The 27,352-nt window shown below is 35.5% G+C and overlaps 1 protein-coding gene across 3 annotated transcripts in view; it reads left to right on the top strand.

Moving 5' to 3' along the window:
- The window catches only part of Smr (nuclear receptor corepressor smrter), a 178,355-nt gene that overhangs the window by 105,464 nt on the left and 45,539 nt on the right, over nt 1–27,352 (top strand). For all 3 annotated transcript variants that reach the window (XM_085827168.1, XM_085827152.1, XM_085827160.1), the window contains one exon: nt 24,293–24,569. In XM_085827168.1, coding sequence (XP_085683294.1) covers nt 24,293–24,569 — 277 coding nt within the window. The remainder of the gene's footprint in view (nt 1–24,292; nt 24,570–27,352) is intronic.

Here is a 27,352-nt window from a genome sequence, read left to right as displayed (position 1 = left end):
CCTTCGAAAATGCCCAGTATTTTTAACAACATAAAAAACCATCCATATTCAACATTATATCTTTAAGCAGATCACAATCATTTGAAAGCAGAGGTGATCGTCTTGGAGAAGGTACACTGTATTAAACAATTTTTATGTATAAGGGAAGGTCAAGCCTTGAAATTATAGTGAAATTTAGAGGTGAAGTAGATTAGAATTCATTTATTAAAACGCAGATGAGGCCTACGAGAACCAAGAACATTTTATCCTTTTTTCTAACAACCTACGAACAAAACATCCTTTTATTGATAATTTTTTTTGACGAACTACAAAACAAGAACGAACTACAAAGAACTGTAATTCGCTTAATCGATTATATGATCTCCGACTTCATGGTGTTTTTTTAATTAAAATGCAATGTAATACATGTAAATTAAAATGCCCGTATTCTTTTTATACATTTCTTGATTTATGTACAAGTACGATGCCTCTTTTTATGATTACCATCCACGGTTCTATACGATTTTCGTCTTTCGGAGTGGTCGCCTTAGAGAAATGACTTTCAATACTGGTATTTATTCATGTTCTCGGAATTACTAGCCACCGCCAGAAATGTCGCCTTACAAAGATGTTCGTAAGGAGAAGGTTCACAGTGTGTTCTTTAATGCTATTAGCGTAGATGGAAGTTATTCTAGAAAGTGATTCGGAAGGAGAGCGATTTCATTGTAGTTAATTTTAGGATCTCTAATGTGGCAGTGACCGTTATTGACACCGCCCCCCCATTTTCAAAGCATGATTCCTCTGTTTGCGGAAAGTCGCTTTGATATTTACGAATGTATAATTAGCACAAAAGGCGTCAGCACATAGCTTTTCGTTTTTAGAATTTTGCTATTCGTGTCGAGGTATTCGTTTTAGGATTTTGCGTCGAAAACTTAAAAAGACTGAATCACTTTTTAAATTGTTGCCACCAAATATTATCGTCCTGTATTATATATATAAAGAAATTAAATAATGAAGAATCTGAATGAATGTATTTTTCTTGCATTCTGATACATGACGGTACCTAGAGCCATCAAATTTTGAATAACGTATGTCTCCACCGGAATATGCGTATCTGGAAGCCCAAATTTAGAATCTGAACTATTTCATATTTTGTAAAGCATTTATGCGTTTTTGATTATCAAACTCAAAGATTTTAAAATGAGCAATGGCAACACTGTACGGGGGGGGGAATTTTTTTATCTCCAGCGCCCGAGACTGTATCGGAAATTCTAAAGATATGCTGTTTGTAAATTATTTTGCGATAATGCTGTTGAATTGAATTTTATGGTTTAAGTGCGAAGAACATGATATTAAATCATTAAAAGTAACACACAGAACGTTTAAAAAAACAACCCTAATAGTAATATATATAACGTAATATAAAATCTGAAAGCTTTCAGATTTTTTTTATTTACTTATTTTTTTATGAATTAATAAAATGTTTTTTTTAAAGAAAGCATAGAGTTTCAAGCAGTTTTGACAGAAATTGAATATAATTTCACAAATGACAACAGCATCTAAGTGTATAAATTCTTCATTTGCGGCTAAAAATACAATTATTCACATATGCACAGGCGGGATTGCGTCACAACAGCGTAATGAAATGAAACCGCCATGTTATGGAGTGAAGAGGAAAACAAAGTCGTCGTAGGAAGAAACAAGGTCAAAAGGAGTAAAACGTCGTTTCGATCGCTGGTTTGCTTCATGCTGACCGTTCGAGGTCGCTGGATTTCTGCGAATGACTTCCTAGATAAAGACGTCATCATTTTTTTAATTTATCTCACACACAGAGAAATGCCTTAATCATCCTTTTTTTGTAATCTTATCGCACCGCTCGTTGTAAAAGCAGTCAAGGAAGAAGTTGAACTCGCGAAGATTTAAAAAAATGGTGTCGACGTTAGGTCGAGCAGTGAAAGGACGTGGAAGATAACGTGGAAGAGTTACTTTATTTATTTTTTAAGCAATATGAGATTGAAATTATGTTTTGTTTAAATTAAAACTAGCCAATTAACTTTGTGGTTATTCAAAAATAACAAAGCGAAATAAACAGTTTATGAATAATATCATACTGTTGAACAATACTATTAAAACAATGTATCATATGTATATACTTTAACATGGGCTTTTAAGCTACTTAATTGTTAATATTTTGCATTAAAAATGAGGTGGATATAGAAATAAAATTTTGCTTGAACTTCTTTTCCCACGGAATAGGAATTGAAGGGTTGAAAAAGATGGTTTGGTGTATTTAATTATGAAAAAGCACGCAAGGGTTATCTGGCTGCCTTAAGGGAAGGGGGATGCCTTCGTTTCAAAAGATAGAAAATATTGTTTTGAACGGACGACGTCATAATCAAATTTTAGTAGAATTTAACTCTGGTACTGTTTACATATACAGTAGCAAGAGGAATTGTTTTATTGTTAAAAATTATGTTTTCGTTGAATAGTTCGATTAAATTTGTAATAGATAATTGATATACTACTTGTTCATCTAAATGGCGAGGCATAGTCAGTTGTCAACACAGATACGGCAGCATTCAAGATGATGCGTTATTTTAAGTGATATACATAAATAATAATGTTTATATATCGTAATATATATTTAGCTTATATTAATAACATAAAATTAATTACTACTACACATATTAATTTCTAGCATTTTTACGTGCAAAATATAGTTACCCTAATTTTTTGCGGAGGTTTTTACGAGAAATACCGAAATGCTTTTGGTAGCTAATTTGAACAAGATTACACTATATATAAAGTTTGGTATAAAGTTTGTAGTATGTGGAGAATTTGATAGTTTTTGATGGCACTTCTGCAGTTAGTTAGTTCTACATTTTGTTAACAATTACTTCTACGAATGCCCGGCATTCCGATTGACGTAGATTTTTTTAAAATATTTCATTATTCATTTATTATTATTACTACTATTATCATTATTATGTCTGTCCTCCATAAGAGCATATCTTCCGAGAGGGAATAGCCAGTTTTTTATTTCAATCATGGTTTCATCCTTACATGTGTTTTTTAAATGTTTAATTTACTTACTCGAAGTAACCGTTTGTCAGAGTATACGTACTTTTTGCATTAACCGTAAGCTGACCGGTGTATTTGTGGGTACTCGCATTGCCTGTAGGGAAAAACATGAAACTCCATGCAGCTAATCTTTTCTATTGCAGAGAACAGAATCCGGGATAAATTGCAATGCACACAATTTTTTATGTATTTATTTTATTACTAAAATAAGACGAATTTACACACTATATTAAACGTGTTTCCGTTTTGAAGCTATTAGACATGCATAATTGTAAAATTTAGTCATTGTTAATCCAGACATCGTTAAGTAAAAATGTCTTTCGTAACGCAGAGTTTATGTAGTTTATTCTTTGTATTATTTCCAAAACTTAAGTAATAGAGCGAGTCAAGAAAGAATAACTGCTATATTCAGATTTATTTATATTAAAAATGTATAATTTGATTTAAACAAACTTGCAGTCAACAGAAGGATTGTTTAACTACTCGATTAAATGACATGGTGCTTAAAACACCAACAAGAATTTTACGAAAGACTGTGGATTAAGAAAAATAAGCTATAACTTATGTTTTCATGAGTGATACACATATTAGTATTTTATATATTCCAGTTCTAAAAAGTTCTGTGCTTATAGGTAATTTGCTGCCACTTGTATAATGCAAAAAACACTTGCTTCAAGTTTCTTATTTACCAGAGGGTTTTTGAAATATTAAGCTGAACATTCCGCAGATAGTTTACCTTATAGTTATATTGTAAATTGAGAAAGTGATACTCTTCCTCATACTCCCCTCACTAGCCATTGGGGGAGGGAGTAAACCTCTGTCTGGTCACGTGCAAACCACATCCGGGTATCTCGAGGAAGTAGACCGTGATGCTTGACCTTAGGGTCATTGACCTGCGTGAAGTGTATTGTTAGAATCATTTTCTTTTTTTCCCTTATGTATACAGGGAACGAGAGTAAAAAATCACTTACACAGGCGGTTACCTTTTGTTACATGCTCTGTTTCGTTGAACGCATAAGCCTAAATGGAACAAAAGATAAAATGGTTATAGTGAAAGTCCCCCCCCCGAAAAAAAAGCTTATGAAGTGTAAATTCACATTTTAGGTAAATGTCCATTATTTTTATTAGTGAAATTCAAGATTAAAGAAAAGCACCAGATGCAAATCATGTGCATTCGAAGCCACTTAAAAATACCTGCCGTTTGGTTGTTTTATTTTCTCATTCTTCCTCCAAATACATGGACGCCGCATTGAATTTAACCGAGTAATTAAGTTTGAGTGCTTTGAATTTAACCAAGTAATTGAGTTTCTGAGTGCGGAGACTGCGTGTTGAAGAGCTAAAACGGCAGTCAGAGAATGATCATTCTTAAATCCCCTTTTTTAAATGTTAGATGTTTTAACATGAATTCCAGTATTAGGGATGCAAACTTAAGAGTTTTGATATTTTCTTTAATTATTTATTTAAATTTCAAGTAATAATTTTTTTACATTCCTATACATTTTGGCTTTGTCAGGGACTCAAAATGACAAAGATTGGGGAGGAATCCTTTATAAGGTGTGTCATCAAGTGCTGTAAATAGGGGCTTACTGTAGGCAACGAAAATATGACGTTAAACCACGAATAAGCGCGCAAGGTTTATGACTTAAAGCGTTCAAGCCACCCAGTTTTATGCGAAGAACATAATACATAACAATGTAGGCGAACTGAAGAAACGCAACGAAGTAAACGGGACATAGTTTTCTTCATGACTACAAACAAGCACATTAGTTTTAATAATACTTGCGCTTCTTTATTCAAAGGAACAAAATAAAACGAAACAAAAATCTAATTATTGCTCAATGTATAGAACCGCTAAACAATTTTCTATCGTAGCTGCACATTTTGTTGATTTATAAAGCGAATGGAAATAAACAAAACTGGATTTCACGCGAAAATGAAATACTTGACAGTTTATACTTCCCCGGAGGGGGTGAATAAAGAGAAATTGAAAGATAAACAGAAGCTATTTCCCCGTTTTTTTAAGGAAACGTTTAAAAATTTTCAACTCAAAATACAGGATGAGAGATTTTGATAAAGAAGAAAGTAAGCGTGGTTATATGCCAAATGATTTTACATAATTTTATCTATTAAATTTAGCATTCTCTCCTGTTAAATTTGCGCTCCGAGTTTAAATCGTAGAAAGCATTTTAAAGGCCTCCTTGAAATTACCCTTAGCATCCAGCGAACCAGCATCCCTTAGCCAGACTCTGTATAATAAACAGACGAAGTAGGTTGTGCGTAGGTTAATGCCCTCTGGTTGAAACTCCTGCAGTGTATTTAAGCGTTGCTAACACCTAGTCTCTAGTTTTCATCGGGGCTGTTTACTGGGTCAAGAAATTAAATTATTCGTTCATTAAATGTTAAATGTAGTACGAGGAGGAAATGATTTTACCATTTAGGTCAAGAACGAAATCCTTCTGTAAATGTTACTGTTATTGCTGTCTTTGCTGGTTTGATAATTATGTACGTTTTATTCTTATGGTGATTTTTAATGTAGTCGCGTTTTCGTGTTAGCTGATTTAGTAGCTGAGGTTTATAATTGAAATCAGAAAGAAATCAGTCATTGTGATACTTATTTAGGATAAATACTGATGTATATGGATGTTATTTGGCTACCTTTTCTGTGGGCAGTAAGCAGTAATAAAATGTAAAATAGTTTTGTAAAATGCAGACGCCGATGATTGATATGTAAATAGTCATCATTATCGTATGGTTCTTATATATGAAACTGCAGACGGTTAAGACTGTAGATATGGTTCAACCGCGAACGCCAATTAAGGTCGGGGGAGGAGATATATTTTTTTTCTCTTGCATTAAATAAATCATTCCGACAATATCTTCAAGTGTAAACGAATTGAATCTTGTGTCTGATACTTAAAGCCTCTACTCTCACACCGTGAAAAAAGGTTTTACAGTAATAAGTGGATATAAATTTTGAATCCGAATGAACTGCAAAGAATTTCTTGTGCGGACTAATAAAAAATTTTAACTATCCGTCTGCCAGTAAATGACAATACTGTATTTTTTATTTTTTAATGTATGCCTTTTTGAAATTGGCAACAATCAGAATTTAGAACTCCAAAATGTGTGTGCATTTTGATCAATTGAGTTTTCATTTTTGTGTGTAGATATATATTTAAATATTTGTGCTAATTTAATGCATATTTATTTAACGTTGTATTAGCTTAAATGAACCATCCTATCCATATAAATGCATTGCCTTTTGCCAGGGATTGCAAACATCATCATAAACCATACCTTAAATTTGATTCAGAATTTTGATTTGACAAATATTAGGATCTATTGTTTTATTTATTATTGTATAAAAATACTAGGAGCTATAATAAGGAAAGATCGAAATGAGACGTTTTTGAACACGAATTTTACTCCTCCTCCTCGGTCTGAAGTCATGGATGCTCGTCGTATCTTTCGTAACTTCTTTGTGTTATATTTTTGTTTCCAACTAATGTTAGTTAACTGTCTCTACCCGTCGTAGTGCTTGGCAGTTTTAAGCATGGATAAAGGGGAGAAGCGATTGGGACCAAATCTTATCCTCAAACATTATTTAATTAAAAATCTCAATTAAAACACACATAAAAAAATCTAAAAGTTTTCAGAATTTATATTACACTTAAAGGAACTTTTTTTAACATTTTGTGTGTTACCTTTATTTATTAAATATCATGTTCTTCGCACTTAAACCATAAAATTCAGTTCAACAGCACTATCATAAAATATTTTAAGGAACATGTCATTAGAATTTCCGATATAGAGTCTCGCGGGCGCTGGAGGTAAAAATGTTCCCCCCTCCCTCTCTCCTTGCCATTGTTCGCTTTGAAATCGTTGGATTTCTTAATGTTAAAATACATAAATGCTTTACAAAATATGAAATAGATAATAAAACAAAATTCAAGTTCGGGCTTCCAGATGCCCATATTCGGGTGGAGACGTACGTTATTCAAATTTGGATGGCTCTGGGTACGTTGTTTTATTACAGTGCGAGAAAAATTCGTGATTCGCCGCTTATAGTGATTCAGTGCAAAATGCCAAAACGAAATTAAAAGCCCTTCTGCGCAAATTACCTCTTTGGGCTAAAAACCACCGTTTATGTGTGATTTAAAATTTTCGAGTTGTTTACATGATGAAATCTTGCCTTCTATAGCTACATATTCTTATGAAGAATAATTGCAAACATGCCGTTTAATTTCATTCTTATTATAAAAATACTTATCTTCTTTACGGTTTACACGGTGTTTAAGTAATTTTATTTTATTTTCCATGATTTATTTTAATTGTTGCTCAAAAATGAACAGTTAATGTGGTAACAAACATTTTTTATACCGAATTTAGAAATTCTTAGAAGTAATAAAATTTGGAAGATAAATTTCTTATCTGGCAAAAAGTTTAGAAAACAAATCTGTGAGATTTATCAGTGATGCCTCAAAATAGTTCGTTGTTTCATCCCCTTGGAGATTACGAAAGCTTTATCGTGATATCTCCATAGGCGGATGATGCAATCCGTGAGGGGAAAGATTTATTTACTCAAGCTTAGTTTGCTGAGAAGGAAACGCATGTGGTAGTAATATGGTGATTAATAAACAGGTGAACGCATCTTGCAATCTTGTGAAATGCTTCCAGCCTAAAATTTCTATGATTAAATGTTGATGTAGGTTAGCAGTTTCTTAGGTATACTGGTACTTTTTATTTTAATCACGTACTAAAATAAAAAATAAATAAATAAAAAATAAAGATATTAAAGTAATTAAATCATCTGCCGAAGGTGAAAACTAAAGCTGCCATAAAAATTCTTGGTACTGTTCCGTTTTGAGGGCCGTAAAAAAATTGCATCGAAAATGTATGCGCAAAAGCGCCAAATCTAGCAAAATCAACAGCGCGCCAAATCTAGCGTACGCGCTGATTTCAGATTGCGTAAGTTTATATAGTTTTATATTTCTTAAGACGCCATTGAAATACTAGGTTAATTTTTAAATCCTTTTTTGATATCCTATGCATTTAACAATTTGGGAATTGCCAATGACGAAAAGTCTGGAATAGAATTTTAAGTAAAGTGCAGAATCACCCACCGCTTGACATGTTTTTAAGAATTGCATATACTCGGTATCCATGTACACATCGACCTATTTTCACTTAAAAAAATCCCAGAATTGCACAAAAATGGCACTGCGCACACCCTTGACTTTATCTATGTACACATCGACCTATTTTCACTTAAAAAGTAAAAGAAAATTGACAAAAATCCAATTGTTTTTACCCTTGTAAAAAGCGGCAAACAAATAAGTGGGCGATTCTGCACTTTACCGGGAATATTTTCAAAGAAAAGGCATTCATTATAGAAAATTATCTTTGAACAACCAACGAGATGAAACTATGCTTTAGCGATAACTCGGTAGCGAAATAGCGATGCAGGCATTCATTCAGTTATGTTTAGAAATTTTTACATAAATTATAATAATGATCTGAAATAGTTATTTACTCTTATGCTTCCATTCAGTCATGTTTAGCCTTTTTTATATAAATTATAATAATAAAAAAGTATATGAAATTAACATTCATCTAAATCAAAACATCAATCTTGGATAGTTCTTTACTATTATTATACTTCCCTTCTTGCGTCAGGGTTGCCGCAATTATATTTGGCAGCACTGGTATCAACAATAGTTTGGCGATTTTTTACGGCCCTCAAAATCGAATAGTACCAAAATCGGTAAATCTCTGTATAAAGTTTTATGCAGCAATATTGCAAGGGGCTGCTGGTTCAGCTAAGGTAGTGCACTGAGATACAGTTAAGGTTACCTGACTAATGTGTTACCTCCCCACCTCAAAAGAAAAACTGTAGGCTTTAACACAGAACGATACAAAGAATAAGTGGTATTTTCATAGCTAGTTATCATTAGAAAGGTGTAAAGATTTCATTTCTCAAAATTTCAGCTTGAAATTAGGTATAGCTGTTTTCAGTTAATATTCTTTACCGAAATAAGTTATAATCTGAAAGTAGTTTTTACCGAAATCTATATCTTTAAGTAATGTGAAATGCAGTGAAACCCTCAATAAGTGACCGATCATTATTTCAGACAACTTTTAAAAGCAAGCAATTTTTTTTCATTTTGTTTAAATGAAAACAGATTATCCGTTTTGTTTGAAGTGTAGAACTGGATTGAGTGTTTAGGTAAATAAAGGAATTAAGAAATCTTTGATGAAATGATAAACGAACAAAAAATAAGAGATTCTTACAGTACAATAAATACGTGTTCGACTTTAAAAAATAATCCAGTTATATGGATTTATGGAAATAAATAGTGTTTGAATGAGCTGGGATCTCAGTTAGACTTAATATTAATTCTCTTGCTGTATGTAATTTTGATATTTGAAAAGGAAAAGGGGGAAAAATGGTTGCAAATGTTAATCTTCCCCGAGCGATTTTCGAGTTGGTTCTTAGATATTTTATCATCTAGTGTTTATTACTCGTATGTTTCCAACTTAAGTCTAGTTTACAATAAAAAATAAATGACGTAAAAAAAAATCTCTTTTCCTGCCAGACTTTTTGAAGATTTATTGCCATCGTGACAAATTTGTTATAGAAGAATGGCGCGGAAAGTAATTACACTGGTGTGCAAAAATTAAGGACGAAGTCGAAAAATTAGCATATCAGCTGAACGAAGTGGCAGAGCGGACAGAAAGACCAATCAGGAGATTAAATAAGGTGATGTACGGTAGCACATGTGCAGATATGCAGGTAGACGTAATGGGGGAGTGTCTGAGTAGTACAAAGCATGTTGTCGGTGTAAGATCAGTATTTCTGGCAAAGAGATTGCACGCGGTATAGCAGTTAAAATCACACCGAGTTGCTGCCTCAGCGAGAAATGGCGAATAATCAATCTGTTAGACGACATCTGGATGCTTTTACCCGAGGTCGAATCATTGGGAAGTTGGAGGAAGGCCGCAGTGTGACAAGTGTGGCTGCAGAGTTCGGAATTGCTCACAGCATCGTTTCACGACTTTGGAGACAATTTCAAACTACAGGAACAGCTATCCGGGGGTTTAGTAGTGGTCGTCCACGAGGAACCACACCCGCAGATGACCGGTATATTGCCTTACAGGCCAGAAGAAACAGGCGGCAGACAGCGGGAGAAATCGCTAGACACACAACACAGGCGACTGGATCGATATCGCGTTTTAACGTGGCGAGAAGACTGCACGGTGGTGGTCTGTTTGCACGACGCCCTGTACGGTGTGTACCTCTAACGCCTGCCCATCGGAGAAGGCGTTCTCTGTGGTGCCGGGAACACCGGAATTGGAGAGACAATGAATGGGGACGAGTACTCTTTACAGATGAGAGCAGATTCAGTCTGAGTAACGATTCTCATCGCATACTCATCTGGAGAGAGCGGGGAAGCCGCAATCATCCCTGGAACATCATTGAAAGGGACAGGTATGGAGGTGGCGGTGTTCTCGTTTGGGGAGGCATCATGCTTGGTAGTCGTACAGACCTTCACATCCTCGACGCAGGTTCAGTCAACGGGACCCGTTATTGTAACGAGATTCTTCTTCCATATGTGCGTCTTTTTAGAGGCGCTATGGGTCCGCAGTTCCTTTTCATGGACGACAATGCACCATGTCACCGCACAGTAGCTGCCGAACAGTTCTTAGTGAGTGAGGATATTGAACGTATGGATTGGCCGACACGATCTCCGGATCTCAATCCCATCGAGCATGTATGGGATTTTCTAGACAGACGCTTGGCAGCTTGTACCTTATTACCAGTAACGATTCCGGAGCTTCGATTGGCGCTGCAAGACGAATGGGCAGCAATGCCTCAACAACTCATTGACACCCTCATTCTCAGCATGGGCAGACGCTGTGAAACCTGCCTAGCAGTCAGGGGAGATCATATCCCCTATTAAAGACCGGATGTTTCGGCCTTCAGTCGCATTGCGCTCCATGCTACTTTTTCAATAAAGCTTCTTTTTATCCCTCTGATTTCTCTTTTAGTAAGTGTTTCTTACATTACTCATGTCCTTACGTAATGGGGATCTTACGGTATTAAATGTGTTGGTTTGGAAAGCTTTTGTACAAAGTTATATTGAAAAAACCGTCTCGTCCTTAATTTTTGCACACCAGTGTACTTCTACACTTTTTAGTACTTGTTCGTACAGGCATTCTGTTATTCATGAATGTAATTTCGGTTTCGGGACTAACTGGTAACGCAGCCTGATTGTCTTTTATTTATTTATTTTTTTTTTTATTTTTATTTTTTTTTCAGTAATGCAAATATTTTTTATTGTTTAAATTTTAAATTAAAATTTATTATTTTATTATTTTTTAAAAGAATTCTTAAATTCTTGCTGTTGATATTTCGAAGATTTTATTAATACTCTCTATTTGTGTGGCCTGTCTGTTTGACTTTGTGAATTTGTGAATTACTTTTCAGATTACTTCAAAACTTTTTTACACGAATAACATGTCTTTCTCTAAACTATTACGTAAGTTTCTTGGTTCTAATTTTCAAAACACAGATTACGATAGTTATCACATATGTAACCTTCAGGGATTTTTTTCCGTTATAAGACAAAAAGCGCGAATCGATTTTTTGCAGAAAAATGTATGTGCCAACGTTATATGTTTGCCATCATTAAATTAAATATCTCTGTAACAATATTTTCATATCTGATATAACTCGCGTTTTCAGAGTAAAATAATTAACCCAACAGATGAATTTGATATTTAACAAACTACAGCTGATGGTAAAAGAAAGTTTACTTGCTAGAAGTATCAAGTTGGCGCATGTATCCTTTAGAGAGGGGGGGATTTGGGGGTTGCTCGTCCTCTCACGAAACGGTTACGTATTTGGTTGTCAGAACCTAAATTATGTGGTAGAGAAAGAAATGAAATTAATGATAAAGGTGTTACTGAAAAATGAGATTTTCTTGAAGCAAATAATATAGAAAACCAAATGTACAGATAGCAAAGACTCATTAAAGAGAGCTTCTTTTATTAATTAAACAAATAAAGAATGTTAGTTTTCCAGAATTTAAAAGCAGATTCGAAAAGCATGGCTTTGTCGAAAAAAGAAAGATTTCTTTTCCAGAAATCAGCATATGATATTGAATAGCGTTTTTAATATTAATTTTCGTGCACAAGTTTTTTTTTTTTTTTTTTTTTTTAAATGCACATACGTGCACTATTGTAAAACGATTTCCCCAACCTTTAGTGTTTTAGGGCGAATGACAAAATATCGTGCGTAGCGGAAAAATTACCACAATAGTTGTCGAGAATTACGCTTTTCACGGTTTATAAAAGTTTTCTGATCGTAAACTAAAATTTATTCACATAGTTTTGGCGATCGTTTATAACAATCGTTAAAGTTCTTGCTTTATCAAACTAAAATTTCCATAGCGATAAGACCCTATTTTAGCGATCACATTGTGGGAATATTACTTGTTAAATGATGAAGAGACTTAATCAGCTGCGTTTCTCCAGCTAATTAGTCTAATAAATGACATTTTTATACCTTCAGTAATTTTATGTAATTTTTCCTGCTATGAATGAATGTTCATCGTAATTCATATTTACTTAATAGAAAACTCAGGAGAGTTTTCGATTTAGCATGCGTATATCGTAATGCAAAGGAAGTAAAGATTTCTTTTTAAATTTATTTATAATTCAAGTAGATATGCGTATTAAATTTTAGACTCTGCTTTTAAGTGATAAGAAGCAACGAAGCAAACGAGAATTAAAGACAACTAATTATGATTTTTGAAGGTTTGGAAGTTTTAAATTTTTTTTTTTTTTTAAGGCTTGGTTTATGTAATGCGCAATTTTCAAGCTTCCTTTTAAATAATTTACAGAATATTTGTTTTTGTAATTTTTTTTTCTCAACCTTTTCATGCAACCGCTTACAAAGCGATGGACTTTAATTCAGAAATGTTTCTAAAAGTGAATGAAAAGAATTAGCAGTAACTTTCTAAACAGTTTTAGTTGCTTCGCCTCCCTCCCCAGGGAGTAACGACGTGTCTTCAGTTGGCACGATGATTCACATTCTGGAGAATTTTTTAAGGAAAGCCCGTGACCATTCTTTCTCTCAGAATTTCACTTTTCTTCCCTCTCTTCTGCTCTTCTCGTTTCCTTGTTTAGATGTTAACCCGTAATCAGAGCGCAACGTTAATTAGTTGTGTGATGTTTCTTGCTGCCAAAGTAAAATTTTTTTATTGCAATTTTTTTTTTTTTTTAAATTTTTGTTTGCACGGGAATCTTCACGGAAGCGTTTTTCTAACTCATTTCCCCAGAATTGTGTTTTGATTTTGCGTAATTTTTATAATTTCCAGCGTATCTAGATGTTATTAAAATATTTATTTTTATATGTGTAAGAGTAGTTTGGTGATCTTCAAGTAACCATGCATGAATTGACAGAAAATAAAGCCAGCAGTTGAGAAAGGCAGCTGCTACTTCTAACAAGGGTACATTCCAACGTGTAATTTATTCTTAGACTGTTGAGAAATCGTACAGTGTGTAAGGATCTTAAGTTTTACTAACGTTTATTTTATTTTAAATCTTTACTATCACTTCTTATTTTCTACTTCCGGCCAGAATTATAAGCGTTAACGTATTTATGCAAAGTTTGTTTGGCGAACGCCAAGTACTTAAGTTGTGGCTTTTTGCCAAGCGAAAGAGAGGAAGCAGTTAGTCGAAGCAGGCCGCTTACCTTAGAAGTTTTACTCAGTTGCTGGTTGCCTTCCAGGCCAGAAGTTTAATCCTCTTGATAACTTTAAACGTATTGCAGTGTTCACAGTTCTCTGTACTACATACGGCTTCCTGTTAATATAAGGTAAATCTTCCACGTTTATTATTTTAAAGTTAAATTAGAGTTTAGTTTTATTTTTTATATTTTTACGTCTAGACCACAAGTAGTGGGTCTTTGTATTCCGAAGTACGGAAGTTATTGTAAATAGAGAAAAATAAAGGGTTTTGTATACCCTTCTTGTGTATCCTGTCTACTTCCCACAGTTATTGAACATAGCTTTAGTAAGCTCACTGTTCCGAGTCAGGTCCTTGAATGTTCCCGAAGAAAGTAAGACGGAACATTGAACCTGATAGTGGCGCCCAACGAAGAAGAATAACCATGGCCGAGTTTCAAGAAGAACCTGTGCTGCCTGCAGAAGCGGCTCAGAATCCAGAAATGCCAGCTGCCGCCCTGGAAGGATTTGGTTACATCGTCCAGACCATGCGCGCTTCGATGAAACCAGAAGCAACATTTAATGGAAACTCACCGGTAACCAGTGTTTTGGAAAAATTGGATGACCACTTCATGCTCTACCCCGTGCACGAATTTCAAAAAGTTACCTTAGCTACCAGCGCTTTGAGGGGCCAAGCGCTAAATTGGTTCAAATGTATAGGCAGAAGTCTCTTGGGTCAAGCAGGAAGTCCCACCTATACTTACGAAAATTTCAAGACTGCCCTACTAAAAGCCTTCCCTGTTGTAAGGGATCGTGCGAAATTAGAAACGGAACTTTTTAGTATATATCAGCAAAGAATCGAAAATCTCTCAAGCTTTATTTTAAGAAAAATTCACGTCTTCAAACTCTTGTATGGAAACCGTCCGGATCCTGAGATAATTCAAGTGATTTTGCTGAGGTTACTGCCCCAAGTGCAAGACTTTATTGAATTAAGAAATCCGATTACACTGGAAAAGTTATTTCAGCTAGCAATCCAGTTTGAAAGTAGAAGAACGGCGGACATTGAAAGAAGACGCCAATATCAACAGCGAAACCAATTTGGTACGCCAAGACTACAGCAAACTCAAGCACACGGCTACGGAAGCAAAGCGAATCAGTGGGCAAGGAAACCCGAGCATTCAAAAACAGCCGGCGAACGTCGACAGTTCAATAGCAGTCCAGGAAAAAAGTCTCAAGGCCAGTGGAAAAAGAAGGAAAGCACGGAAATCAAAAATAATTTAAACTAAAACGGATTTCTGCTGACGGGAGGGTGCGGAAATCCGAAGGCCAAGAAAACCCCTCTTCCTTCAAGTTAAATACAGTAATGGTGAAAAATTTGACTCTTCCGAAGATTGAAGTGTTGGTGAATAATATCCCAGCCACCGCACTCCTGGATACAGGCGCGCAGTGTTCCTGTGTGGCAGAAGATTTTTTTAGGAAGTATTTTCGGAAATACCGCATATATAATTCGGATAATACGACAGTGTTAGCGGCGCAAGGAGAAAAATGTAAGTGTATAGGTAAATTACCGCTGTATGTCCGTATCAAGGACGAACAAGTAAAGGTGATGTTTTTCATAGTAAAGAATCTGCAAGCACATATTATTTTAGGAATAGATTTTCTTTCAGAGGCACAAGCAACGCTGGATTTTAATGAAGCGTCCCTTAAGCTGACGATGAAACCAGTTCGTGGAGAAAAGGCTGAACCGCCGATGTTAAATCTTGACCACCTGCCTAATGAAGAACAGCGAAGAATCCGACAAGTGGTAAGTGAATTTGCTTCGTTATTTAGTGATATTCCAGGATTTACTCAGGTTACTAACCATAGTGTTGACACCGGAGATTCAATGCCAGTTCGCCACAAAGCATACCGGTATGATAAGAATAAGGAAAAAATTATAGAATGGCATATCACCGATATGCTACGTAAAAAGATCATAACGCCCATCTCAAGTAGTTATGCTATCCCGGTGGTTTTATGTAAGAAAAATAATGACTATCCTTTGACACATCCAAAAAGGTGGAGATTCGCAATTGATTACCGTAATTAAACTCCATAACTAAATATCCCGTATATCCGTTACCTATTATTGAAGAAATTCAAAGGAACATAACATCCACCAAATATATGACGATTTTAGACTTAACGACTGGTTATTTTCTAATAGGGGTTAGGCCTGAGGACGTGCCTAAGACTGCTTTTATAACCAAGTCTGGCAGTTATGCATTTTTGCGTATGCCGTTTGGCCTTTCAGGGGCACCGGCAACATTTCAGCGATGTATGGACATTGTGTTAAGGCCTGTTCTTGGAAAGTCCACATTTATCTATTTAGACGATATCATTATTACTAGTGATAATCTCGACCAACATGTACAGGATTTAAGACAGGTGTTTTCTTTATTAAATGATGCCGGTCTAATGTCGAAAAGTGCAAATTTGCAGCCCCTGAATTAAAATATTTAGGTTACAAAATATCTCAGAAAGGAATCGAGACAGACGAATCAAAAATAATCGCTGTACAAAAGTATCCGACTCCAAACACGGCAAAGAAGCTCTCTTCTTTTTTAGGACTTTGTTCATATTATAGGTCCTTTATAAAAAATTTTGCAGCTATTGCTGAACCATTGTTAAAATTAAAAAGGAAAAAGGCAAGATTCTCGTGGACGGCCGAAGCCAATAGTGCTTTCGAAAAATTAAAACAAGCATTAACGCAAGCCCCTGTGTTGAAATTTCCTGAAAAGGATGAGAATTTAGAAATTTCAGCGGATGCTTCGGATTATGCGGTAGGAGCGGTACTTTCGCAAAATCAGCAGCCCGTGGCATTTTTTAGCCGAACTTTAAATCAAACACAAAGAAACTATTCCGCGACCGAGAGAGAGGCACTTGCAGTTCTGTTAGCAGTGCAAAAGTTTATTTTGGAAAGGCGCCAATAACAGTGTACTCTGATCATGCGGCGGTAACTAGATTGTACTCAGGGAAAAACCTATCCCCAAGGTTAATAAGATGGGCACTCAAGCTACAAGAATATAATCTGGTAATCAAGCATACCCCCGGAAAGGAAAATATCGTAGCAGATGCCCTATCCAGAATTAAAATAGATGAAGAAGGTAATACTGTAAAGGTGGCAATGCTCACAGCATGTAGAATAAATTCCCGAGAAACTGTAATAACCGAACTGGGTAAGGATCCTGAGTTTGGAAGCATTTATGAGTATTTAAAGGATCCTGAAAATTTTAGCCACCAAGATATTGTGGCGATAAGAAATAGGGCGGCCCATTACGAACTAATAGATGGTCTATTATTTTATACAAAAACTACGAATTCCAACAACGAATTTCGACCTGTTATCCCAGCTAGTCTTAGATTAAATATCCTGCAGGAGCTCCATGACAGCCCTTTAGCTTCTCATGCTGGTATTCGAAAAACTATCCAACGCGTACGCGAGGCAGTCTATTTTCCTGAACTGCAAAAGTTAACAAGGGCGTATGTCCAGTCCTGCCCAACATGTCAAGCAGTTAATTATATTAATTTCCGCCCGGCCGGGTTTCTAAATAGTATTAAATCCGAATTTCCAAATGAAATAATTGGCATCGATTTCTTGGGCCCTTTCCCAAAAACTCAGTTAAATAAAAGTCGCTATCTCCTTGTTATGATTGATCATTTTAGTAAATGGACCGAAATTGTTCCCTTAAAACGAGCCTCCGCGAAATTAGTTACTGATTCTATTTTAAATGAATATATTTTAAAATACGGGGCGCCCCTAAAAGTTATATCGGATAATGGTCCTCAATTTGTAAGTAATGTATTTGAAGACATGTGCCAAAAACTGGGCATACGTCATTTAAAAATGGTCCCGTATCGGCCGCAATCAAATATAGCGGAACGGGTCAATAGAAATATAGTGAAAATTATCCGTAGTTATGTTAAAAATTTTCATAAAAGCTGGGATAACTATGTCAATGAATTTGCTTTCGCCCTTAGGACCGCAAAACATGATACAACGGGCAAAACTCCTGCTGAGTTATTTCTAGGCAGAAAGATTATAACGCCGTTAGATAAATTATTTTATGTGCAACAAAGAGCCCCAGAATTTAAAATGGGTGGTATAGAAAAACTAATTAAAGAAGCAAAAAAGAATACGGAAGTAGCACAGAGAAAACAAAAGCTGTATTACGACTTGAAACGACGGGGAGTAACTTATAAAGTAGGGGATGAAGTATTAAAAATTAAGCATTTACTTTCTTCTGCACCAGAAGATAAAACTGCCAAATTTTTTCCACGATTTGAAGGACCATATGTCATAGAAAAAATAACTCACGCTGTAGTAGTGTTAAAAGCCAGGAATGGGGAAACCTGCTCCGCAAACATTGATCAAATCAAACCTACTATGATCATAATAAAATGCAAATTTTCAAAGATCTTTTGCAGGATCCGGCACGGCAGACACCGCAGGCACAAGCTCCAGAGGTGGAAAAACGACATGTACAAGGGCAAGCCATTAAGAGGCAGGAGCAAGTGAAAAGAAAGTTTCCCCGCGGGAAAATTGAAGGTAGCAAGAAAAAGAAGCCGTTCCACCGTCCAGAAAAGAGAGCTCACGAACACCCCCAGAATGAAGAAGGGAGAAGGACGACGTATGTGAAGAGAACCAGGAGAAATGACGGCAACTATAACCCGGCTCTAAAACGGAAGATCTACTCATCCGACAGAACTCTCCGCAGTAAATGTAGCCGAACTGCGGAAGGGCCATCAGCGGCGGAGGAAAAGTTACAAGGAAACTTTGAACGGCCAGCAACGAGGTCCAAGCAGGAACACGAAAGAATTTTCCCGGTTCCGCCAAGACCAGCTGCCATCAAACGGCCAAGACCACAGGCAGAGGCGAAAAAGAAGGTATTCAAGGGTGACCGAACTGGAAAAAAAAGAAAGCTTCTAGAGGAAGGTACTGAAGGGCGAGCGCGCACACGAAGGAGGATAAATCAAACAACAATCTACGCTACTTTCCAGGACTGGGCTCAGAAAAGAATGTCCGAATATCACAAAGATAAGTAAAATTTTATGTTTAAGTTAGTCGAAGCAGGCCGCTTACCTTAGAAGTTTTACTCAGTTGCTGGTTGCCTTCCAGGCCAGAGGTTTAATCCTCTTGATAACTTTAAACGTATTGTAGTTCACAGTTCTCTGTACTACATGTTAAAAAGACATTTTATTCTTAGCAAAAGTTATGCAGTCACATAATATTTTCGTAAAAGGTACAAAACACTCCTTTTGGATAAAATTGAAATTATTTTTTATTTTCTTCAACTCTCAACCAACTTCTATTTCTGTTAAAATAAAACCGTGAAATTAACTTTTATTCATATAAGCTGTGAAACCAAAGATTTACTTTTCTTTTTATTAAGCATATCGAAGGTAACTTCTTTGAGATGTATATTTTTTTCAGTTGGCGTTCCTGGCAAGAGAGAAATTATTGCCACTTGACAGACATCTTGCAAACTTCGTGCGTAGGCGATCTGTTGAAGATCCAGCGCAGGCACAGCTGGTGTTTTCGATATTTAAGACATAAATACAGCAAGTGAATGAATGCTCTTTCTTTCATTAATGGCGATCGGTAAAACTGCTTAACACTGATAATTCGACCCCGGTTAAAGTTGCTGCGAACGCACTAGTTGCATAGGAATTTTCATGGAACTACTTTTATATGCGCACTCAGATCGCCAAATTTCTCGCCAATTGGAGCTCCCAGACCCTCTTGCAACCACGTCTCTCATTGCAACATAGGCCATTTCAAAACACGCACGACACGAACCAACAAGCAATTAAATCACTCCAGTAAAAGAGTTTTCAACGTCAAAAGGGTTGCCATACAACATGCAATCGCGCCAAAAACCAGCGCAGAACACATATCGTCACATTTGGCGATCTTAGCGCGCATATAAGAGTAGAGCCATTTTTATTTCATATTATAAGTACATTCTTGTTGAACATTTTAAGGGTATTCACGCGTCGTGTTTATTCCTAAAAATAAATTTAGTAGTTTTTTAAAAGTACATGCTGACCTGCGGTAAAAATTAAAAACATGTAAATCGTGACAACAAGCTTAATCCTATTGATATCTGAAATGAGATGTTATTGTTTTCATTATGTAGGTTTCGTGTCTTGGCCGAATATATAAATTGTAGTTCTTTCATCAGCCGGAAATTGCAAGCCTGGTAAGCTGCGATACGTTGAGAGTGGGATGGGAAAAAAAGCCCAACTCGTCTTGAATAAACAGTTTTTTTTTTTTTTTATTAAATAAGCCAAAATTATTCATGTAGCATTAATTTGTGATGGAATAATATATCATAATTTTCTTTTTTTTTCTTGCAGTTCATTTTAAGCTTGGGATTTATGTGCTGTATCTTGAATTTCAGGAAATCATTCAGAGATGTGTCATAAAAACTCTTTCAACGTGTTAAATTGATTTATTAGGCGGGGAATTGATTTATACAATGAATGCCAAGATAGCTTCTCCCCCCCTTAATTGCTTTATATTATTATAATTTTTTTAAAACCAGTCTTATCTAAAAATGCAGGTATTTATCGTTTCTACTGCGTAGTGATTCATAATATGGAAAATTGTTTCATTAGATCTACTCTGCTAATAGTTTCAGGGTAACATTTTATTTTAGAGAGCAGATGGAGGTAATAGTGTTTTGATTTCTGTCCTGCTGTTCAACATCAGGATATCTTATTTCTTTTCATCTGACGACCACTTCTAAAAGCTTTTCTAATATAAACACTCCTAATGCACATTACTTCTGTAAGGCGACTCCCTTACATTGTAAACCAAAATCGTCTAGAATCTGTTATATCTGATCATCTAAGAGACGGCTCACTGTAACAGTAGTGGAAAACTGTTACGGTTAATCCGACAGCATTAAAATAAATAATAATAGTAATGAAAGCAGGAACGAGGAGTAACCAATATAATTGACAAAAATACTATTTAAAAAAATAAAATGTGAAAGCTTTTAGATTTTACATTACGCCCCAAAGGGGTGTTTTTTTAACGTTTTGTGTGTGTTACCTTTATTTATTAAGTATCATGTTCTTCGCACTTAAACAAAAAAATTCAATTCAACAGCAATATCACAAAGTAATTTTAAAATAAGCATATGTTTAGAATTCCTGAGGCACTGGAGATAATCCCCCCCACCTCGTACAGTGTTGCCATTGCTCGCCTTGAAATCGTTGAGTCTCTTAATCAAAAACTCATAAATGCTTTACAAAATATGAAATCGATAATAAAACAAATTCCAAATTAGGGCTTCCAGATTCCAGATATTCGGTAGAGGATTACGTTATTCAAAATTGAATGGCTCTAGGTACCGTTGTTTTATCACAATGCGAGAAACATGCATACATTTATGCAGATTCTTCATTATTTAATTTATTTAAAGATAATACAAGGCGATAATATCTGGTGGCAACAATCTGAAAAGTGATTCGCCATTTACAGTGAATGGAAGCAAAATGCCGAAACGAAATTAATAGCCTTCTGGGCTAATAATTTATTTGTGTGTTTAAGCAGTATAGTTTGGAGAATAAGTTATTTTATTATTCTTTGAAAATTGGTATTCCAAACACAAACACGCGTCGAAGCAGGGCGGGATATTTTTGTTTATTTTTGTTTTAAAGTGCTTTTGTGTTTCGGTATGAGTCTAGCCGATGACTAACCGCTGTGCACCTAATTTATTTTTGCGAATTGGCAATTTATTTTTAATCGATGATTTAATAATGTTTACTTATTACAAATTATGTACAATTAAATTACATACTATTGTGGACATATTGTGACATCTGCTATCACTATTGTTATCCAGCGCATTTTATACTCCGCTTTTCTCATAAAATTTTGTATTTATTCTGATGGTTTGTGATAGTAATTTTTCCATTCTTAATCTCCCTCCTCACCTTCATTATTCGGAAAATTGACTGTATTGCCTATTTTATTGTCCTCATTTCGCCTAGTGATTTTATTCTTTGAGTCTTTCCATAATTTGCTTATGCTGTAAAAAAATTAAAACGGTGTCTTTTATTGTTTAATTTTTTACGTGCATTTTTCTCGACGTCTTTCTTGTATGAAACGTATATTGTTACGTATTTTTGTATATACGTAAATAATTTTATTGAAATTATATGCGAAATCGTGGTATTCGTTGTATAATGTAACACAAAATGCTTGGAAACAGACGGTGCTCTGCCGGAAAAATAAGAATACTGGAGCAAGTCTTATTTAACATTTACAAAATGCATATATCCCTAAATTAGCGAGATACCGCCAAACTAGTTATTAATTTTTGTATCCAAGCTTAACGACATTTTGGTCCGGTCCCCGTGTATTGCTTGTTATATGTGAGTAAGGTAAAAAGCAGAGAAGCTGAAATACTAACTTGAGTAGAGTAACTCTTCCTCTTTAATTTGTGTATTTCCCCCTTTCATCCTAAAATTAACTCTTTATAATAGACAGCTCTAAACTGTTTTTTTCTAAATTAATCCTTTTCATATGATTCATACAAACAGTACTGAGCGTCACTTTTTAATGACGATCACCTCCACGGATAACCAAAACCATTTAGAATCTTGGATGATAATTTGTGAGGAAGAGAGGTTCGTTGTAATATGCTAAAAATAACTTTTCATTATCCGTTGCCGCTATGTTGTTGTGCTTGTAGCACACGTTTCTACATATTGTTTTGCGTCACAGGTTCAGCTTTACATACTTATTATTATCTCTAATTGCAAGAAATAATCTTGTTACCCGGGCGGGGGAGGGGGGGGGTAAAGCGGTACCCGAAATGCTTCATTCTTCATCAGTTCGCACAAATGGGGCTTTACAGAACGACACATATATTCGGCCTTTGTTAATCACGAAAATTTTTATTTGCTGTTATGCAAAAGTAAATTCAACAATATTATTTTAAATCTCGTCAAAAGATCTTGAGGACAGTGAATTCTAAGACATCAGTCACCCATAATTTCAGCTGAATTTGAAGAGGTGGTCTTACTGAGGTGACGTCGAGTACCGTTTTTTATTTACGTTCGCAAAAATTTTAAATCATTTTTAGAGGTAGTCATCATATGGACTTCGCTTTTTTTCTGTATTCAGGGATCAAAAAGAATGCTTCAGGTGTACTAATTCGAAAAACTCCGGGTATTATGTATCCTGAATTTCGTCCTGTTATGAACAAACAGTATTTCGATTTAGTGTCGATGAAATGAAAACACGTTTCCATATTTCACGTGATATCAGCTTTTTATGTTGTGGAGAGAAAATATGAAGACCTAGGTCGAGGTTTGTGGTGAATTGTTTATTTTGTTTGTTATTTACTACGAGCAGTATATTATGGTGAGTTAGCGATAAAGACAGGTTGAGGTTTTTCGTGGCTGTTTATTTTGCTTCATTTCCCCCCCTGAAAATTGGAAGGAAACGCGTTAGTCTAAAAATAAGTGTTTATGAAGTATTATGTGTATGAAATAGTGAGGATTAAGTTTATCTTAGTTGAGACCTAATGAGTTTATTTCTTTAAAAAACAGTTTGCTGATTGAAACTCTGTGTAAACTTGCTGTTATTTCTATGAAGTGAAACTTTTATTGATCATCGTTTTTTGAAATAACATCTGGTTTGATGTTTAATATTGAAGTGTACTTAAAAGCGATTAGTTATCCATTTTTTTTCAGCCTTAGCTTATGTTTGACAAATCGAGACTTTATGTACTTGCTGTCAAGCTTGCAGTCTGAATTTAAAACCGTATAAGAAATTTGACAAGTGCTTAATTAATGTGTTTTGATTGCATGATTTATTTCTGAGTTATATATTTTAAGAAAATATCTCTAAATGCTCACTTCCTAAAATTTTTTTAATGGTTTATTTTTCGATAACAATTAAGAACTAACTGTTCTGCGTAAAAGTTTTTTATAGTTTTCTGTTAATGGGGCGCTGCTTGGTGCCAGACATAAACGTTGGCACGAAATCAAATTAGGTGATTGAGTCGGGATCATTAGGTGGTGGTAACCCGAACGATACGTAGGTGACATTAAAATAGTAAAAGAACTTGCAATAACAGTAATTTCATATAATATATGTAATGTTTAATCTGCGTAGGGCCGAATTTGTGCAATTTCCCGTCGTTTTTGAGCGAAAATAACAAATCGTTTTTTTTTTTTTTTAAACATCCGAGAATCTCACAATTTCGGCATCGCTCAGGGCCCACATTAAACATTGCACAAGTATGCAATGTCTTGAGCATACTTGGCATTTTGATGCACATTTGGCGACTTGCTGTCAAAAGTTACACGAGTTAAGAGAAAAGTACCATTGTTTTCTAAAATGTACAATTTCGTATTTAAAGTTAAAATATTTTATTTGTAGACAAAAGTGAAAATTTTTGTCAGTGTTGTACAAAGTATTTTTTTGTTTTCTACAACAGGCCTCCGCATGAAGGGAATGCTCAGTACAAGAGACCTCCGCATCAACCACTGTCTCATGGGGCAGGCGGGGGTCATCACAGCCCGCCCCTAACGGGCACTAGGGGATATCCATATCCACAGGACCCCTCTTCACGGTGCTCCACCTCTTCTACCTCCTACGTCACTTCCGCTGCTGCAGCTGTTGTAGCGGCCTCCTCCCCCCACTTGGTTCATCCTGGTGGGGGTGGGGCCATTTACGCATCTGCCAATCATATGTACAGGGACACACATTTCCAGGTATGCACTTTCTCTAATTTTAAATAGTTAATTTTATTGCAGGTATATCTTAAAATTAAATTGTGTTTTTGTTGTTGAGTTTGCACTTTTTGTGCATAAGTCTGATTATCCACAACCTCGTAAAAAAAGTCACCAGCTCATAGACTACTTTGTGGATTGTCAAAAACATTTGTTTGGCTGTCTTAACGGCTCATGGACATTGTGTTCATAGGTAATAAAGGACAAAAAAACTTTTTATGTGAAAAAAATATGTTATGAATAAAAAAAGGGCCTATATGGCTGGTGTATTTGTATTTTTATAGTCAGTGGATACTGTTCAGCTACAGTTTTCAAATTTCTTTGAAAAAACAATTTTTATATTTAGGAATACACAGCACATCTGAAGAAATCATTCCTTTCTGCTGGCAGACTTCACAGTCCTTATTGACCGTGTTGTGCAACTTTTGGCCTGCAAATAGCTGCAACTCGCCTTGGCATAGATGCCACAAGTTCTTGGTAGATGACTGGAGACAGGCTGTACCAAATGTCTAAGCAGGGGTCATGCAAAGTTGAGATATTCTGACATAGTGGTGTTTGAGCTACGAGCTGCCACTTCATGACATCCCAAATGTGCTTTATCAGGTTAAGATAAGGTGAGTTAGACGGCCAGGACATTAATTGGAATTCATACTTATGTTCCTCGAACCACTCCAACATAATTCTAATCTCGTGATATGTGATGTTGTCAAGACACCTTCAACTGATACACAGTTATACTCAGCGAGTCCACAGCTTTTAGTTTTCTGTCACAACTAAGCGTCCCAGAGCCACTCATGAGAACATACTCCAAAGCATATAATACTGATACCACCAGCCTGTGTATGACTTGCTGTAAAGGGGGGAGAGCAACTGTTCGCCTGGAAGATAACATATCTTGACACGAGCATCGATGTGATGAATCAGAAATCGTGATTTGTCAGACCAGGCAACTGTCTTCCACTTATCCATGGTTCAGTCTCGATGTTCCAGCACCCACAATAGGCATAGCTGGTAATGGCGATTGGTCAGCAAAGACACACAAGTGGGATGTCTGCTGTGCAGTCCCATGTCCAACAGTGTCCGCTGAAATATGTGTTCTGAAATACTTGCACTGGGACCTGCATTATAGAGCTGTTAGCTGAGCCACTGTCTGGTGCCGACTTTGCTGTACCAAGCGGGACAATCTCCAACGTTCTTTTTCTTTGATGATGTTGTGGACTTTCAATACTTTGTCATCTACTGCTGGTTTTACTATCATTTACCCACTTTGCATAAATACTAACAATAGAAGCTCATAAACAACCTATTGGTCATGCAGTTTTGGAGATATTTGTTCCAAGTCTTTGAGCCACTACAATCTGATCTCTATCAAATTCTCTTAGATCAACAGCCTTATCAGACACAAAAGTAAGTGCAAGAATGATTCCTTACCTTCTGGAGCAGCAGTTAAATATCATTCCCACTTAATCACTTGCCCTTCACGTCATTCAGATGGGTTCATTGAAAAATATGGGAAATATCATAATGTTTTGTCTCATCAGTGTAAATATGTTTGGTAATCTTTTCACTGACCTTAAATTTAGCTGCACATATGCTGTGAACTAATCAGAAAGCATAATAATGCAGAAAGCATAACGATGCGGTGTGCAAATAATCAGAAAAGAATAATGAATTGAGTAAAAATATTCAGGTATTGGATGTAATTACACTTTCACGTATGTGATAACTGTATGAAGCGATTTCCCCCCCCCTTTCTATAAACCTTTCTTTTAGTTGAGGTATGTTTAATAAGCTTGCCATTGGACATCTTCATTTCCGGTATTTTTAATAAAACACCCTCTTCACGTTTTTTTTTATAGCACAGATTCTTAATTTCTTGTTTTCTGTTTAACATCACCCATGGTAAAGTGCATTGAATATGATACAAAGTCTAATTATTTGCAATTTAAGCTGAAAATTTTGAAGTTTCGTTAGTTGAAAAGTGGTTTTGAATATATAATATAATTTTCTGTTATTTTTTAATGTGTGGCGATTTTTTTAATTTATTATTATTTTTTTTTTTTTAAATTCATCACAGATTCTCGCAAAAGTGTGTATCAAGTGACTTATGCATCTTCCCCTCTCGTGTACGATTGTAATCGGGTTAGTGCATTTCGTCCTTTTTCATTTTAATCCCAGTTCGAAATGATACCATTTTGTTCGCAGCCTTTCCCACCGATTCTCCCATTCCTGTTTCAGCCGCTTTTCGAAAAGTTACTTTCCGATAAAGCGAACATCTGATTTCGCCAATTGAAACAGTTTAGGTGAAACAACCCTTATTACTTTGACCTCAGTTTTTAATTTCTAATATTTATTATATAATTCTTTTAAGCAAATTGTTTTGAGCAAGCTAATGAATCCCGGGGATGTTCAAAAGGTGTATATCAGAAATTAATTACGGTTTTGTTAAATTCAACAAAAAATACGGCTGTTTTTGATCCTGAAACATTTTATGATTGTTTCCGTGTGAATAAAGAAAAATTATATGCCCTCCAAGCTGATTATGCTAGAAAGCTGACGATCCCAAAACAACTGTTGTATCTTATTTCAACGAATACGATTCCAAACGACGTTAGAATAAGACATTTCAACAGTTGCTTTATATTTACCTTTTTCTGAGCTGTTCGTTATATTTACACGGTCTAAAGTCCAAAATTCATTTGAGGAAAATCCAAAAAGATCGACGTAATTCAGATTACAAATAATGTGTTAAAATAGTTTTTAAC

Source organism: Stegodyphus dumicola, chromosome 1 (genome assembly GCF_044657685.1).
Source record: "Stegodyphus dumicola isolate Sdum_Otavi_A_Nest chromosome 1, ASM4465768v1".
In the NCBI taxonomy this organism is placed as follows: domain Eukaryota; kingdom Metazoa; phylum Arthropoda; class Arachnida; order Araneae; family Eresidae; genus Stegodyphus; species Stegodyphus dumicola.
This window is presented reverse-complemented; position numbering and strand designations above follow the sequence as displayed.